The sequence below is a fragment of the Tasmannia lanceolata genome, unplaced genomic scaffold (assembly GCF_043159265.1).
Source record: "Tasmannia lanceolata isolate RefF3 unplaced genomic scaffold, GAP_Taslan_0.1 ptg000002l, whole genome shotgun sequence".
Taxonomy (NCBI): Eukaryota; Viridiplantae; Streptophyta; class Magnoliopsida; order Canellales; family Winteraceae; genus Tasmannia; species Tasmannia lanceolata.
Window position 1 is genome coordinate 20,538,980 of NW_027518679.1, and position 17,908 is coordinate 20,556,887.

Sequence of the window (17,908 nt, forward strand, 5' to 3'; positions counted from 1 at the left end):
TTTGAAGAGAAAACCATCACATAAGGTGAAATCAGCAAGCTTCTCATCTTGAGCATATGATATGAGTTTGGAGAAGTATTCATCCTCCATGTATAGCTGTTGGAATGAGTCAAAGCTGAGCACAGTAGTGTACATGGTATTGAGCAAGCTTTTCTTTCGGCTGAGAGCATCGGCAACGTGATTTTGTACACCCGCCTTGTGCTTGATGTTGAAGGTGAAATCTTGAAGATATTCCGCCCATTTTGCACGCCGAGAATTTAGCTTTTGTTGACCTGAAATGTACTTCAATGCTTCTGGTCAGTGTACAAAATAAATTCTCTATGGATTAAGTATTGCCTCCAATGCTCAAGTGTGCGAAACAAGGCATAAAACTCCAAATCATAGGTACTATATTTGAGTTTGGCACCATTCAACTTCTCACTGAAGAATGCAATGGGACGTCCTCCTTGACTTAGAACTCCTCCTATGCCGGTTCCGGATGCATCACAATGAACCTCAAAAATGAGATCGAAGTTGGGAAGCGCAAGGACCGGGGCTGTACATAACTTTTCCTTGAGTTGTTCAAAGCTTCTTTGGGCTTCAATGGTCCACTCAAAAACACCTTTTTTCATACAAGAAGTGAGTGGGGCAGCAATAGAACTGAAATGTGCAATGAATCATCGGTAGAAGGAAGCTAGGCCATGAAAACTTCGAACTTTATGCACGTTTATTGGGGTTGGCCATTATTGGATCACCTTGATCTTGGCATCATCAACTGAAATCCCTTCTCTTGAAATGTTAAATTCAAGGAATAGGATTTGTGGCACCATGAAGTAACACTTTTCAGGGGCTGCAAATAAGCGTGCTTGCCTTAGCAAGCGTAACGCATCTTGAAGGTGCTGCAAGTGCTCATTAGTAGTCTTACTAAAAATCAAAATATCATCAAAATAAACAACCACAAAACGTCCAAGATACGGCTTTAGAACCTGTGTCATGAACCTCATGAAGGTGGAAGGTGCATTAGACAATCCAAATGGCATGACTAGCCACTCAAATAGTCCATCTTTGGTCTTGAACGCCGTCTTCCATTCATCTCCGGGCTTGATTCGGATTTGATGATATCCACTCTTTAAGTCTAACTTTGAGAAGATGGTGGCACCGGAAAGTTGGTCCAAGAGATCATCAAGACGAGGGATCGGAAAGCGGTATTTGATGGTGATTTTGTTGATGGCTCTACTATCAACACACATTCTCCAAGTGCCATTTTTCTTCGCCACCAAAAGGGCTGGAACGGCACATGGGCTGAGGCTCTCCCTTATGAAACTTTTGCTCAATAGTTCCATGATTTGCCGTTGTAGTTCTTCATGCTCCACTGGACTCATTCGATAGTGAGCTAGGTTGGGTAAAGATGCACCAGGCAGCAAGTCAATTTGGTGCTGAATGTCTCTCATGGGGGGAAGGCCAGAGGGAAGGTCTAATGGAAATATATCTTTGAATTCTTCCAAAAGAGGCTTGACTTGGTTCGGAATGATTGGTGCAACCACATCTCCAATATCGGACTTGTTAAGTAAGATGTATATAACACTAACCCCTTCCATAGCACTCTTTACATCTTTCATCACAAGAAAATTAGAGGATGGGGAGTTTTCAACTAAAGGAGTTTGAATTGGTTCTTTACTAGGTGCTAAAATAATCTTCTTTCCTCCATAGTCAAAAGAGTAAGTGTTGCGATACCCGTCATGGATTGTTTTCTTATCAAATTGCCATGGACGGCCAAGGATGATATGACTACAATCCATAGGTATAACATCACACCATATCTTGTCAAAGTAGATGGAAGCAATAGAAAGATTGACAAGACAACGTTTGGAAACAGTTACCTCCATACATCGCTTTAACCAAGACATCTTGTAAGGGGTTGGATGTTCTTTCAACTCCAATTTCAGCTTGCTTGCCGCCGTCTCAGAAATTACATTTTCACAACATCCGGAATCAATGATTAATCGACATACCTTTCCAGAAACAGTGCATGCCGAGTGGAAAATGTTGTTGCGCAACCAACGATTTCCAGATTCTTGTTTTGGAGTTAGAAATTTTTTTCGCATCATAAGAAACTCACCGGTATCGGCATTAAGCACTTGCTCATCCTCTAAGTTACTCTCATCATCCTTTGGGTCAATATCAGTTTCTTCCTCACCCAGATCATCAGATTCATTTTCCACAAGTAATGCTTTACCCGCTTGTCGCTTCCGACAATTGCTAGCACGATGTCCTATCTCACCACATGAATAACAACGCATACCGGTTGTAGAGCTTTGACCGGTAGGAGGGGGTTGATTAGAACCCTTGGGCGGGGCAGAGGCTTTGTTGATGCTATTGGTGTGTGCACTTGTGTTTCCCGCTTTGGTGGTGCCAACCGAACCTTGAACTGCTCGATTTGTGAAGGATGTGGCTTGTTGCTTTCGAGAGCGCGAATGCTCCACCTTGAGAGCTCTTTGGTGTGCATCTCCCAAATCCCAGATGTCAAGAACGTCAAGGGTATCTTGGATATGAAGTTGAAGGCCTCCCAAATACTTGTTCATGAGCATCTCCTCCGGATCTTGAATATTGTTGCGAATTACCAACTCATTGAATTCATTGGTGTATTGTTCCACCGATCGCGTACCTTGCCTCAAATTTTGGTACCGTCGGTACAAATCCCTCTTATAACCTTTGGGAAGGAAGTACTTGCGGATCTTGTCCTCCATCTTTCTCCATCGAGTGATAGGATCCTTACCGGCGGAGTGGCGGGTTTGCTTCTCACGTCTCCACCAAGCTATGGCCTTGCCTCAGAATCGCATGGCAATGATGGCAACACGACGCTCTTCCGGGATATTTCTATGATCAAAAACTTCATTCACAAGTGTTAACCAATCAATGATTTCATCAGGGGAATTAGTTCCTAGAAATTCTGGAATGTCTCTCTTGATTTCCTTTTCCCAATCCGGTTCTCGAACACCTTGTGTGTGGGGTTGAGGGCACCTACCTTGTCGCAAAGATTGAACACTTTCTGAAGAAGAAGAATCACCATTGGTTTTTCCGGATCTGGAATGGGGTGGAGGATTGTTTGCTTCAGCACGAAGACGTTCAACTTCTGGAGTCAAATCATTGATTTGTTGTTGCATATGCTGCTGCAAGTTTTCAGCAAGTGTGTGTACTTCATCCAAGGGGATTGTTCTATCACCTCGACGTCGGACTTGTCTTGGAGGCATTGTCCTCTCCTCCAAAGCCCTGATACCAAAATGATGCAAGCCTCTCCAAGGCTTCTTGGACTAAGGATCGGGAGAGTGACAGACACACACTCAAATGCTCAACAATTCGGATTCAAGAAAAATAGATTTGCGCAAGTTCAGTAAAATGAGCGTATCTCCCTCGATATAGGTCGGAATGACTTGATTCAATAGCCAAAATTTTAAGGACTCAAAGATCTACAACTTTTCTGACAAAAGTTTGCTCAGAAAAATACTGGAAAGGGCTTGAAATGGTGATGAAAGTGGATGGATGCGAATGGACAGATTTCTGGAAATAGAGCGGGGCAAAATAGAGAAAGATAACTTCAATGGCTAGTCTTCTAGGTTGCCAAGGAAGATAGGTAACATCAATTCTTCTAGATTGATGGTTGCAACTCTTCAAGGATGCAAACAATAGGGGAAAGCTCCTACTTTTCAAGGAAGGAGTGAAACTCTTCTAGGTTTCAAGGAAGAACTCTTCAAGGTTCAAGGGAAAATGCACTAAGCAAATTTTCATTCAAATATTCAACTAACTCTATTACATATGTTTGATACTCTTTAAATAGAGAAATACATGAGAAAATTCGTTCAAACTAGTCCACTAACTAGTTTAGGGACTCACATACCTCATTAATAGTTTAGGAACTCTAAACACATTAACTAGTCAAAGCTAGCAAACACAGTCTACCAAAATAGCCATAACTCTTCAACCACTGAGCCAAATTAGGACCATGAATATCTGTTGGAAAGATAATTCAAAGACCTACAACTTCCTAGTTAAGCATTTGCTCTGATTCGTCCATCTAGAGGTCCAAAAATGGACTCCAAAAAGCGGTCAGACTCATTAATGCGGGACTCCAGCTCGATCAGCGTGTCCATGGTGGTCTTTATGCTTAATGGATTCAAGTTGGACATGGGCCTTGTGTTGGGCTTGGATGCGGGCTGACCTTCTCACTTGCTTAGGATGGTTCATCTGGGCTTCAAACTTGTCAACCTCATGGGTGTGGGCCGCATCAGTAGGCCTCCAATCAATCTCGAGGTTGAGTTTGTCGACCATTTCTGGTGCCACCACATTCTCACAACTCTCATAGTCAATTATGAGATTGCAAAAGATTTTCATTTGACATACATCTTATATGAAAAATATTGTTCTACAACCAATTAGACTTTTCTTCAACTTTGGCCATATTCATAACACACCGAATAATTAGTGCCTCAACATGATCGCTCTTAGTGATCTCGTTACCCTCATCTTCATTATAGTCATCAAAGTGTGGTTATTCATTTCGAACATTCGCTTTGACCAACTCATCAAGTTTCCGACCAAGTTTACGTACCTTTGGTTTGTGCATTTTGAAGCTATAAGGCTGAAATCATATCAACGGTAACGTAGAGCCCCCTTACTACGTGAGGGATGAACTTAAGGTGCTGCGCACCTCATGAGTGCACCCTAGGCTAGCCTTTCAAGCCCCTTTTCGAGTCCACAAGAAGTTCTAGCCCCCATAAGCCAGCCTCCGAGGGAGGAGGACTAGCCCCCATAAAGCAGCACCTCCGCCTCCCCACGCCAAAAGAAAAAAAAAAAAAAACAAAACTGGGGGTCTCAAACTTGGGATCTTGCTCTAATACTACATGTGGGATCATTAATTCAACTAAGTTTTCCAAAACTAATTGGTGATGGGATGCCACAACTAATTCTCTTAAAGTCAAGACCGGCTACAGCACACCTCCCTGTACTGCTATCAACAACAGTGCAAAGCCTCCTTACTAAGCGAGGGATGGACATAATGTGCTGCATAGCTCATGGATGCGTCCCAAGCAGGGCTGTCAAGCCTCTTTTCAAGCCAATGCGAGGTTCAGGGCCAAATAAGGCAGCCCCCAAAGGAGGACACTTGGCCCTCATAAGCTAAAAAACTTGATAGCCACAATCTTTACCTTGCGATGATCTGACACCCCCATGTACTTAAACACTCATTCGACCGCTTTTAGCCAATCGATAAACTTATTGGGTTGAATCTTACTTCAAACTCTAATATATCTACTCTCATATCAAGATCAAGTAGGGTTGATTAGGACCCACCAAATCTTGAACTCCCTTTCACCCAGCTCATCTCGGGAAGGATTATATGATAAAAAGGCTTAACATCCTCTAAGATGAGACAACCGTCATAGCGACTAAGAGTTAAAAGCGTGTTAAACATTATGTAAGTTCATAAACTTGCCTCCTTAGTTCTTCGACTTTATCTGCTTCGTGATCTTGATGAGGAGCTTCCATACGAACACCTCGACCACTCCCACGATTGTCAACCATAGTTGTCGCTTCTTTACAACCAACACCGAGGATTAAATTGTGCTTTGGTACCAATCTTGAGAAGCTAAATAATGGCAAATATCAAAGAGAGATAATCAAGCAAACCACCTTTAGAAATCTGACACGCTATAAAAACATCAAATTCTTTAAAAAAAGGAAACAGAAATTTTATTCCATACCCAAAACCCAATTGTTCGTCATTCCTTTAGAACAATTCCGAAGATTCCTAAAAGCAAAAACTAGCTAAAAATAGGAATGTCTAACAGCCAAAGGTAGCAACCCTCCGTAACTTACTTTAGGAAACAAAATGCAATAGGAATAGGAAACCATGTTTTTCAAATCTTTCAAGTTTCCAAAAGATGCGGCTGCAATCCTTATATGAGGTTTCAAAGCCACCTAAGCCTAATAAGTATTTATCTCATTTTTTTCTACGTGTATTCATCAAATATACTATTCACTTATCACATCCTTTAAAAAGTAAATTGCAAGCCAAAACTAAGCTCCTCAGGTATTTCAAATTTACTCTATGACTTATGACAAAGAAGATATATACTGAGAAAAATAAATACATGAGTGATTAATAATAATCACATATACCTAGCCCAAAAACCCAGAAGAAATCCTTTCATAACAGAGCTCACACTGCATCAAGGCATCTGAGGAGATCCACACAAGGTTCATAGAATGAGCTAGATGGAAAGAAGCCAGAGAAATTCTCAAAGATCTGCGGCATATAGACATCATCTAAGTACTCAAACGGCGGCAAATAAACAGTACTCTTCGAGGACTCGCTATCGGGGTCCACACTAGTTACAGGGCTTACAAGACCAAGCTCTTGATCCGTTACCACGGGCGCTTGATCTAATGCTTTCCGGTAGCCATCCTTGCCATCGATCTCTGTGAATTTCGAAGTATCGGCGATGTCGGAGTCCTGACCGGTGAGCTCCTGCACTAGAGCCCTGAACTCTGAGGCACTTGTCTTCACTTTCATAGGGTTTGAGATGTAAACAACCTTGATTGGGTTCTTTTTTGATTTGGGTTTCTTAGTCTTCCTCTTTTCATGATGAACAACTCCCAAATTATCCATCCTTCTCTCTGTTATGAGTAGAAAACTAACAGAACACTCTTTAACTACAAAACAAAGAGAGAAAACCACCAAAGGGGTAAAGAAAATCTGTTGGGTTTTTCCAAAAATATTGTTTGGGGAGATTTTAATAGGAGTACGGAGGTCAAGATGGGGGTAGGAAAGTGGTTTCCAGGAAGAAAAGAGAAGGGGAGAAAAAGAGAGTGTTTGATGAGAAAAGAAGATAGGGGGGATTTTGTTAGGCGGGAAGAAGGTTCAGAGGGTAAAAGAAGCTATTGATATTTCAATAATGTCTGCCACGTGGCCTTCGCGGAAAGCTGGCTTGTCGTTTTTGTCTTATCTTGGGTGACGTTTTGGTGATGACGTCTAGATTGGTAAGATAAGCTCGGCGCGTCCATTTAGTTCAGCTCAGTTAGCTCTGTGTATAAACTAACCATTAGTGGGAATTTGCTACGGACCATTGCAAAGGCATTTAAGAGCAGGCACATAGGCTCAGTTCTCAACAGATTTTGTCTCATTCATTTAATCCATCTGAGGTGGCTGCTCTCTTATGCAAGCATGGTTTTAAATTTCGGTTTCGGGTATCATCTCGGTCATGACCGAAACCAAAATTTCGGCCAAAATCCGGTAATTAAAAAATTATTATTTAAATATTTAGCAAATTTCGGAGGAAATTTCCGAAATTTCGGAATATATCTATATTTTAATAAAAATCAATTTCATGAAATTTCGGCCGAAATGTCCGAAATTCCGAATTTTCAAAATATCGGCAGAAATTTGGTAAAACCCAGAATTTCGGGTTTCACCGAATTTCGGTTTCGGTCTCAACTGAAACTTCGGACTTCGGCCAAAATTTAAAACCCAACAGCCAGTCTGCAAAATACTTTATGTGCTGATCCCTAGCAAATCCCCCCGTCATAATATTCAGAGATGGACAACATTATAGATGAGTTACTGTGGCAAAATCATTTTCCAATAATTTATTTTTGTTTGTTTTATGGAACAGGAATGCCCCTTGCAAAACCGGTGAAAAAAGGCCTCCCCATTGGTGTAGCATTCCTCTCTAATGAAAACATTTTTTGGGCCCTAAATAGGAACACTTATGTATAATCGAGATCACTTAAGCATGGCCTTTGTACCTCAGCTAAAGAATTTTCCATGCATATGAAAAATGAATACAAAAATTAGTGGTTTTGGATTTTCATCACTGAACCCTAACTGAGCGTTTATAGATCAAGGGTCCAGGATCATTCAACCAAGGTGTACTTCTGTCGAATGCATCAACAGATCCTATGATGGATACGTGGCACATGGGGAGCCAAAAAGTGTGCCTAACAGCTCATATTTTTTCTAGAATTTTTATTAAATAGGGGTTGGCATATGACACTGTTGCTACGCATGACACCAGTGCCGTCCTTAGACTTATGTGTTAAATGATTTGGGTGATTTTTAAGCTATGTTCCTCAAGACATTGCACGCTTATTGTGCCCAGTATGCATTGAAGGGTGCCTGTATTTATGTTGGAAACAATTGTCTTTATGCATTCTAGTGCCTATGTGCACTCTAACACCATGCACCCTAGTCTGTATCTTACGTACGATATATTTAATTAAGCAGCTGGTGAAAAAATCCGGCCTCCAATGAGAGACTTACACGCGTCATTGATAAATACGGAAATCAACTTCCTAGGAAAGGCATCGAGCCTCAACAACCTTGCTGGCCACATTGATAAATACGGAAATCAACTTCCTAGGAAAGGCGGTCGAATGGAAAGACTCCGAGAAGAGCAAGTTCTCTAAACCTACATAACTAGGCCAAACTCGAAGGTAAGCAATCTCTCAGAGCCACCCATAAGCTCTACTCCTCTTACTTCTGCTCGAATTTACCACTGTTGATGCAACACAAATCCTACTGGCTAATTTGTTTCTATTTTTTTGCATATCATTTAGGCTAGATTTATTTTCATTTTCTTTCATGCCAATTAGGATAGATTTATTTCTATTTTCATGCATGACCAAATAAGGAATTTGTCCATTCCATACATAGCTTAATAAGGCCATTTAGGATTGAGTTTACTTTTTATATTTAGGTTGCATTTAATATGAAGGTGGCAATTTTAGATGTTTCTTTTGCTTGTATGATATTCCATTTTTAGAATTCCTCATAATCTATAGAAGGAGGTGGATGAGACATGTAATGGGACTTTTGATTATTGAATGAAATTTGCCTTTGGCATTTGAGTTCTTTTGAGAACTTTTGGTTGATTGGATTAGCACCTGCAGGAGTATTTTCTAGTTTCGCTATGAGAAACTCGACTTCGACGGGATCGAAATAAATCACATCCCCTTCGACGGTGACCAAAGTAATATATTACGTACGACGGTATTCGAAAGGGACATTTTTTCATTTATTTTATCAATCTTGCATCCGTTGCTGGGTCACGAAGAGCGTCCAGATTTTTTGCCTGCATCAACTGTTGATCTGTGTTCTGACTAGAGCATCAAAGGGATCTCCTAGAGTCAAGATTCCAGCTCTCCCAGACGATTTTTCTTCCGATCACAAGTCGTCTCCTAGCGTCGAGCTCAACACCAACCGCACCTCCGTGCTTCACTCAAGATTGTAGGTGCTCATATGATGGTGGGCAGTGCTGCGCTTAAGAGTTTTGTTGCCATGTTAGGCAATGGTAAGGCCAGTACTTCTTCAGACTGGTGGTTAGATACAGGAGCCACATGCCATGTTTGCAACTCAAAGAAACTACTTACGGATGTTGTTGACGTGAAAGAGACCGTTACAGTGGCTAGTGGAACCGAGGCAGATGTGACTCACACTGGAACTGCGAACCTGGTCGTTTCTTCAGGTAAAATACTAACTTTAAAAAATGTTAAAGTAGCTCCTGCTATTCAAAAGAATTTAATTTTTATTAGTCTTTTAGATAATGCTGGCATGTGTTCATCTTTTGTGGGTGGTAGAGTAACTTTAAGTGTTAACTCCTAAACACCTTTGTAATTTATGCCGTGTGAATAGCCAAGGTAGATCGCCCAAGTGATGAGAGGGCTGCAATTTGAGGGAAAAAACTCTCGCCCAAATCAATTTCGAGGGATAGAAACGCTCCAACGAGATATACACTAGTTTGGTGTATAATAGCAAGTTGCTAAAGAAAAAAAATGGAGAGGGCTGCTCGGTGTATCATCTTCAAATTCCTCTCTTAGGATTAAGTGGTGGGGAGGGATTGTAGGTCTCGATAGGGTCAAAACAACCTAAGGCTAAATTTGACACACCATAAAAAGAAGCTCATATGATGGTGGGTAGTGCTACGCCTAAGAGTTTTGTTGTCATGTTAGGCAATGGTAAGGCCAGTACTTCTTCAGAGTAGTTGTTAGATACAGGAGTCACATGCCATGTTTGCAACTCAAAGAAACTACTTACGGATGTTGTTGGCGTGAAAGAGACCGTTACAGTGGCTAGTGGAGCTGAGGTAGAGGTGACTCACACTGGAACTGCGAACTTGGTTATTTCTTCAGGTAAAATACTAACTTTAAAAAATGTTAAAGTAGTTCCTACTATTCAAAAGAATTTAATTTCTATTAGTCTTTTAGACAATGCTGGCATGTGTTCATCATTTTTGGGTGGTAGAGTAACTTTAAGTGCTAACTCTTATTATTTTGGCTGCGCTTTCTTAATCGATGGGATGTATAGATTGAGTTTAGCCAATAAAACCGTTAGTCAGGTTAGTTCCACTTTGATTGATCCTAAGTTGTTACACACTAGATTGGGACATGTGAACTATAGAAAAATGGTCAAACTTGCTCAAACTTATAATTTTTCTTTAGATACATCAATTAGATTTGACAGATGTGAAGTGTGTGCACAAACCAAGATCACTAGAAAACCTTTTCGTTCGGTTTCTAAGAGCACACAACTTCTTGAGTTAATACATTCTGACCTCTAAGACTTTAAAAGTTTCACTACTAGAGGTGGTCGGAAGTATTTAATCACTTTTATAGACGATTTTTCTAGATATTGTCATATTTATCTCTTAAAATCGAAAGATGAAGCTTTTGATAAATTTAAAATTTTCAAGAATCGTGTTGAAAATCAATTGAACTTAAAAATTAAGCGATTTATGAGTGATAGAAGAGGAGAATACACTTTGATCGAGTTCAAGGAATTCTGTGCCGCTCAGGGCATAATACTTGAAACTACTGCTCCTTACTCGCCTCAATCTAATGGCATAGCTGAACGTAAGAACATGACGTTAACTGAAATGTTAAACTCTATGTTATTGACAGCTGGCATGCCTACTAGCTATTGAGGAGAAGCAGCTTTAACTACAAATCACATCCTGAATAGAGTACTACACTCTAAGTTGACATCTACTCTTTATGAGTTTTGGCATAAACATCCTTGTAGATATGACACTCGTAAGACTTAGGGCTGTATTGCTTATGTGAGGATGCAAGACCCTAGGAAACCTAAGGTAGGACCTAGAACCAACACTTGTGTTTATCTAGGTGGTGCAGAAGATAGTGCTGCTGATCGATTTTTGGATCTATCAACCAATATGGTTCTAGAATCTAGAGATGCAATATTCTTTGAGAAAAAATTTCTCAGAGATCATGGTTTGACCATACCCGGCGATACTGAGATGGTTACAGAATCGCATGCAGAGTCTGAACAGAAAATGTTTGACACCCGTCCTACACTGATTTCTGAATCAGAACCTTTAAGAGTTTCTACAAGAGATAGAGTACCCAAGAACTTTGGTGAGGACTTTGTGACCTACCATTTAGAGAATGATCCATTATCCTATAAGGAAGCAATGTGATCTAGGGACTCTTAGTTGTAGGTAGAAGCCATTGATGATGAAATGAGCTCTCTGTACAAAATCAAACTTGGCAGCAGTCCATTTGCCAAAAGGGGCTAAGACAGTGGGCTATAAGTGGATTTTGAAGAAGAAACTTAATCATGACGAATCCATAGCTCGGTATAAAGCACGTTTAGTAGCTAAGGGCTATACTCAAGTAAGTGGGATAAACTACTTTCATGTTTACTCATCGGTCTGTCATTTGGCAACAATACGAATTCTTCTTGCTTTAGCTTCTATTGAGAAGTATATTGTGCATCAAATGGATGTAAAAACGGATTTCCTAAATAGAGACCTCACAGAGGAAATCTACATGAACCAACCTGAAGGGTTTGTCATGGAAGGTTTCGAGAACAAAGTTTGTAAGTTACACAAATCTTTGTATGGTCTTAAACAAGCACCTAAATTGTGGCATCAAAAATTTGACAAGGTAGTAAAGAGCTTTGGTTTGCAGACCAGTTACTCAGATAAATGCCTTTACTTTCATTTTGTGTCGAATAAGGTTGTGATTTATTTGCTTGTATGTAGACGATATGTTGATTCTTGGTTCTGATCTCTCTGTAGTGAGTGACGTGAAATCCACTTTGGCTAAAGAATTCGACATTAAAGATTTTGGTGTGGTTGACACCATTTTTGGTATGAAAGTAAGTTTTGAACGGCAAGGGACTACTCTTAGCCAAGCCCATTATATTGAAAAACTACTTTCTACATGTGGATACAGTGAGTGTAAATCGATTGAGATACCATTTAATTATACCAAGAAGCTGATCTCAAATAAAGGAGATAGTGTGAATCAGTTCGATTATTCTAAACTGATTGGTAGTCTCATGTATGTTATGAGTTGCATTAGGCCAGACATATCCTTTATAGTTGGCATACTGAGTCGTTTCACTAGTAATCCTGGCCATGAGCACTGGGATGCACTTACGAGGCTGATAAGATACCTTAAGGGTACTCAAGGATATGCTCTATGTTATAATGGCCATCCTCCTATCCTGGAAGGATATTCTGATGCATCATGGGGCTCAGAATTAGGAGACAGTAAATCTACCAGTGGTTATGTATTTACACTGGGTGGAGCCGTTGTTGCATGGAAGTCAAAGAGACAGACTTATATTGCTCTATCATCTATGAAATCAGAACTTTATGCTTTAGCTTCTGTAGGAGATGAAGTAGAGTGGATAAGAGATCTGATCCTGGACATTCCATTGACCCATTTAAAGATTAACTCTTTAAGTTTGTTCTGTGATAATCAAGCTACAATTACGGTTGTGAAAACTCACTCTTTAATGGTAAGAGGAGACATGTCAGGCTGAAACATGCCACCCTAAATTATCTTATAGAATAAGGTATTATCACTTTGGTTGATGTGAGATCGAAGGATAATATGGCTGATGCTCTTACGAAGGGACTGAGCAAAGATCGAATATTCAGAACGGTGCGGGAGATAGGGTTAAAGATTGTGTAGACGTGTCTTAACCTACATCCATATTATTTTGAGTTTTTCGAATCTCCCTATCTTGGCCATGATAAGTACTTGATATGTTTCAATGATGTTTACAGTTGTCTTTATGTCATTCCACATTTGATGACATGTCCTTCTTAGGAAAGGTTGTTTCATTTTAAACTTGATGATACAGCTTAACTCAATTTGGATATGATGCATGTAACATTCCAAATGAAAACATGGAATGGTTCTTTGTAAAAGAAACTGTTTAGGTCTTGTTCTTGATTGAAACTTGACATTCATGCTTATTGATATTTATTTTTCAGCCATTATGAAATTGTACTAAGTTCTTCTGGTAGAACTAGATACTTTTAGTAAAATACACAAATGATTGGATTCATTTTTTAATAAAATTCATATTTGGTAATTTACAGGAATTGGCAAAAATGGAGGAGATTGCCTCAATTTGGATCTTGATGAGGATGACTTACTTGATGAGTGAATCCTTATAGAGCAGTGGGAACTATTATTTTCTTTTCAGTTGATTAAATAGTTCACCTACATGTGAAACTGCTTATGTTTGAGTTTAGATTATTTCTAAAACTCTTGGTTATTCTTTAAAGTATTTTTGTTTTCAGTTGGATTACAGATCTTTATTGATATGGTGATATGGATGATTCAATAATTTTGTTTGGACATCACATTAACTATCTATTGGATTGTGCTATATGTAGAGCATAGGAGAAGATTGTTGGGTATATAATATAACCCTATTATGTTCTAATATAAGCCCAATAAGATAATGGACTGGTGTAGTGGGCCTATTTGGGCTAGAGCCCACTAACCTATTAAAACCCTAGTGTATCTCTATATATAGGGGTTGGAGGCAACAAACTTGGTATTCCAAACTAGATACCTTGGGTGTAATGCTTCAAGCACTCTTTGCTTGACCTAAATCCTCTAACAGTTCCATGGTTTATCAGACATGATCATTTATAGAGCCTTCTCGTCCACCATGAAGAAGGCTCGCCCACGTCTAGAAGACGACAGACGTCCTGAAAGTCGTCAAATAGAGAAAGGATGAATCTTTAAGAGAGTACATAACCCAATACAACAATGAGGCACTAGATGTACACGAGATGGATCAGCATAGCTCTGGCCACATTGAGGACTGGAGTAAAGTTCCGTGTCGATGGTTGGATCTCACGCCACATGTCATACTCTGGTTTTGTCCACAATGGACCTGAAGGAGATCAGCAGGAATCCGATTAACTTCTTAATATAATAACACAAACAAGTGTCAGTGAGAAGGATACAGAATTAAAGAAAAATAATCATTGGAGAAGATGAATCAAGGAAATATTGCCAATGGGGGACTCCAAAATTCAAGAATTGTAAATGGGGGACACATTTTTGAAAAATTGTTAGAGAGGGACGAAATGGGGTTATCAAGTCTCTAAAAGGGGGTTATCAACCCTCTAAATGGGGTTATCAAACTCTCAAAAGGGGGTTATCAACCATATTTAACAATTTTTCAAAATTGTGTCACCCGTTCACAATTCTTGTATTTTGGTGTCCCGCATTGGCAATTTTTCCTTCTCTTAATTTCGTCATATCTTCAATTCTGTGTCTGAAACTACAGATAATGGAAAGTAGAAGTACAATGCAGAAGAAGTAAAATAAATGCAAAGATAAATTAAGATATGTTTGATTTTGGTTATGGGATGTTAGGCCTAAAATCGGTAACAGATACGGCAGTGATGTAAGAGCTGAGCTGCAGGACCCGAGGAACCGAAGTGAAGGAGCTGAGTCCTGCACAAGAACACACGAGGTCAGAAGACCAAACCGGAGTCGTTACTCCGGACAGGCCCTTCGACACTCAAGTCAGTACGAGAAGGAGTGCAGAGCGAGTTTTTTAAGAGTGGTAGTTCAGAAGTTATTACCCCTCGATCTGAGCCTTGAAAGGCCTTTTATAGAAGGGGACCTGGGGTGGTTGGATTACCTACCCTAGGACAGGTGTCAAGCCCTCTGTGGGTTTAGGTCCACCCACTATTTAGGCAATTACTAGGTTACCCCTGCGCAGCAGTTGGGCTTGTGGTGGGCCCTCCTGCGGCCACGTGTCGACAGCTCATTAGTTGCTATTTTTTTGTACCCCATCAGTTGCCCCCAGTTCTCCACGTCATTTTAGTGATTTGGGGAAGTGTGAGGAGTTGTATTCAATGGTTTGATGGAAAGTCTGTCCGGCCTGGGAAACCTGTCCAGAAAATCCATCCGGTTAAGCCGTCTGTCCGGCCTGGGAAACCTGTCCAGAAAAATCTGTCCGGCTAAGACGTCTGTACGGCCTAAGAAATTTGTCCGGAAAATCTGTCCGGCTAAGCCATCTGTCCGGCTTAGGAAATCTGTCCGGAAATATCTGTCAGGCTAAGCCGTCTGTCCGGCCTAAGAAATCTGTCCGAAAATTCTGCCCGGCTAAGCCGTCTGTCTGGCCTGGGAAATCTGTCCGGCCTAAGAAATCTGTCCGGCTGAGCCGTCTGTCCGGCCTAAGAAATCTGTCCAGAAAATCTGTCCGGCTAGGCCGTCTGTCTGGCTAAGCCATCTGTCCGGCCTGGGATCCGTCCGGAAAAATTTGTCCGGCTAAGCCGTCTATCCGGCCTAAGAAATCTGTCAGGCTAAGCCGTCTGTCCGGCCTAAGAAATCTTTCCGGAAAATCTGTTCGGCTTGGGACGGGCAGATTTTTGTCGTTTAGCGAATGCGCCATATTCTGTCCGGCTTGGGACGGTCAGATTTTTGTCGTTTAGCGAATGCGTCATATTTTGTCCTGCTTGGGCCGGGCAGATTTTTGTCGTTTAGCGAATGTGCCATATTCTGTCCGGCTTGGGCCTGGCAGATTTTTGTCTTTTAGCGAACGCGCCATATTCTGTCCGGCTTGGGACGGGCAGATTTTTGTCGTTTAGCGAATGCACCATATTCTGTCCGGCTTGGGCCTGGCAGATTTTTGTCTTTTAGCGAACGCGCCATATTCTGTCCGGCTTGGGACGGGCGGGCAGACTTTTGTCGTTTAGCGAATGCGCCATATTCTGTCCGGCTTGGGCCGGGCAGATTTTTGTGTACGGTTTGGACCAGACACAACTACTCCAAAGGTATTTCGTGCTCAAGCAGTTCTAATAACCTGATCGTTTTCCAACTGTACTGTACGCACGTTTTCCGCCTCAGCACGTGAGCCCTCCATTAATGAGAAACACGTGGCACCATACAAGGGCCCTCGAAGCGCGTGCCTTCCATAAATGCGAACCGCCTTAAGCAAAGGCCTATAAAAGAGGGTTTTCACTTTTCACATTTCACATTTCACTTTCACTCTCTCGCTTTCTCTCCCTTTTTCTTTTTCTTTCTTACTCCGCCTGTTCGGTTCTGATAGCCCCAGGTTGTGGTCGTCCGCGAGTTAGGAGCCTTTCTCTTCTGGCCGGTAATCCTTCTTTTAGTGTAGCTATTTATTTCTTTTAGCGTTCTTTATGTCCAGTATTACTTCAAGTTCTGAGTCCGGTTCTAGGTCTGATTCAGGGGAGTCCGGGTCCTCTAGTAGTTCGGCATCTAGCTTGTCGGAGAGGACTCGAACTATTCTGACCGTAATTCCCGGCCCCTATATGGCGAGTCCTGAAGTTAGCATAGAGGTCATAGATAGTGGGGACAAGGTGATTTTGGATTTGAATAATACTCTGCCCCCGACGGATAGTTACTTCCGAGCAGAGGCGAGCGTTGGTAGTGACGCCGCCGAGGCGTCCACCACATTCCTCCCTGGCCGGGCCGTTGAGGTCGTAGCTAGGGCCCGGATGGACGCCAATCCCCAATACAACATTCAGGCTCTTTACGAGGAGAATATCCTTGATGAGTCCAGGCTGGGGGACATTAGGGATAGGTACTGTATTCCCCAAAGGTTTGGTCTGAGGGCCGCGATAGAGGGAGATAGGGCTTGCAACGTCAGCTCCGACGTCTGTATATATGACGAGTCGTTGAGGGCCAGGCTCAGATTCCCTCTGCACCCATTCATCGTCGCGGTCCTTCAGTATTACAGGCTGGCTCCAGCTCAGGTCGCGCCGAACTCATGGAGGACGCTGATCGGGTTTATATACCTTGTCCATGGCCGGCTTCAAAAAAGCTTGTTTGTGCCTTTGTTCCGCATGTGTGCGCACCTGAAGAGGCACAAGGACGGGGGTTGGATTTACATTAGGCAGCGCCCTGAGGTGAAAATGATCACTGGTATTCCATCCTCCATACATCTATGGAAGAACAAGTTCTTCTATGTCGAGGACATGGAGTCCACCGAGCCCTGGCCAGTTCCTCTAAAATGGGACACCCCAAACACACTTGCGTTGAGCCGCAAGCCGCTCCTTGAGGGCGAGGATATGAGAACGTTCGCCCTAGTCAGTGAGGAGCTGCACCGGGAGGGCCTCATTCATTGTGCGGAATTCTCTGGGGAAGAGGTTCTGGTCAGGCTTGGCATTAGTACTGCGACCCCGGCACGTATGTGGCTAGTCTTGCTTTTAAACTCTTTTTTTCTCCTTTTTGCTCCTGACCGGTTTTGTTCGTCCATGTTGACTTTCAGATATGCAGACACAATCCAAGCTGGAGAAGGTGAGGCAAGGAGCCTTTGGAAGGGCCCAGCAGGGCCAGAAAAGGAAAGCCGCGGAAATCTCGAGTCCTGCCCCGACCCAGGACACGCCGCCCCCAAAGGGCAAGCCTTCAGTGAAGCTGGTCGGCGCTTACGACCGAGGAGCGGGGTCTTCTAAGTCGGGGGAGCATCCACTGGAGCCCCCCCCCCCCGGCGAAGTCTGGGGATAATGTTTTTCGGCCCAACTGGGCCGTTCAGAAGAGCGACACCGGCCTGGGTGAGAGCCTGGTAGCTATGGAGATCGTCACCAAGGGTCTCCTGAACAGAGACAAGCTGCAGGTTCTAAACGAC

The 17,908-nt window shown here is 42.0% G+C and overlaps 1 protein-coding gene across 1 annotated transcript; it reads right to left on the reverse strand.

Moving 5' to 3' along the window:
* Nucleotides 1-722: 722 nt before the first annotated feature.
* LOC143889310 (uncharacterized) lies at nt 723-2,726 on the reverse strand. The gene has a single exon (XM_077393489.1). The coding sequence runs from the start codon at nt 2,724-2,726 to the stop codon at nt 723-725; it is 2,004 nt and encodes a 667-aa protein (XP_077249604.1).
* Nucleotides 2,727-17,908: the final 15,182 nt, after the last annotated feature.

Excerpts from the sequence above, each read along its gene's own strand:
- LOC143889310 (XM_077393489.1), bottom strand. The coding sequence starts at position 2,726 with ATGGAGGACAAGATCCGCAAGTACTTCCTTCCCAAAGGTTATAAGAGG.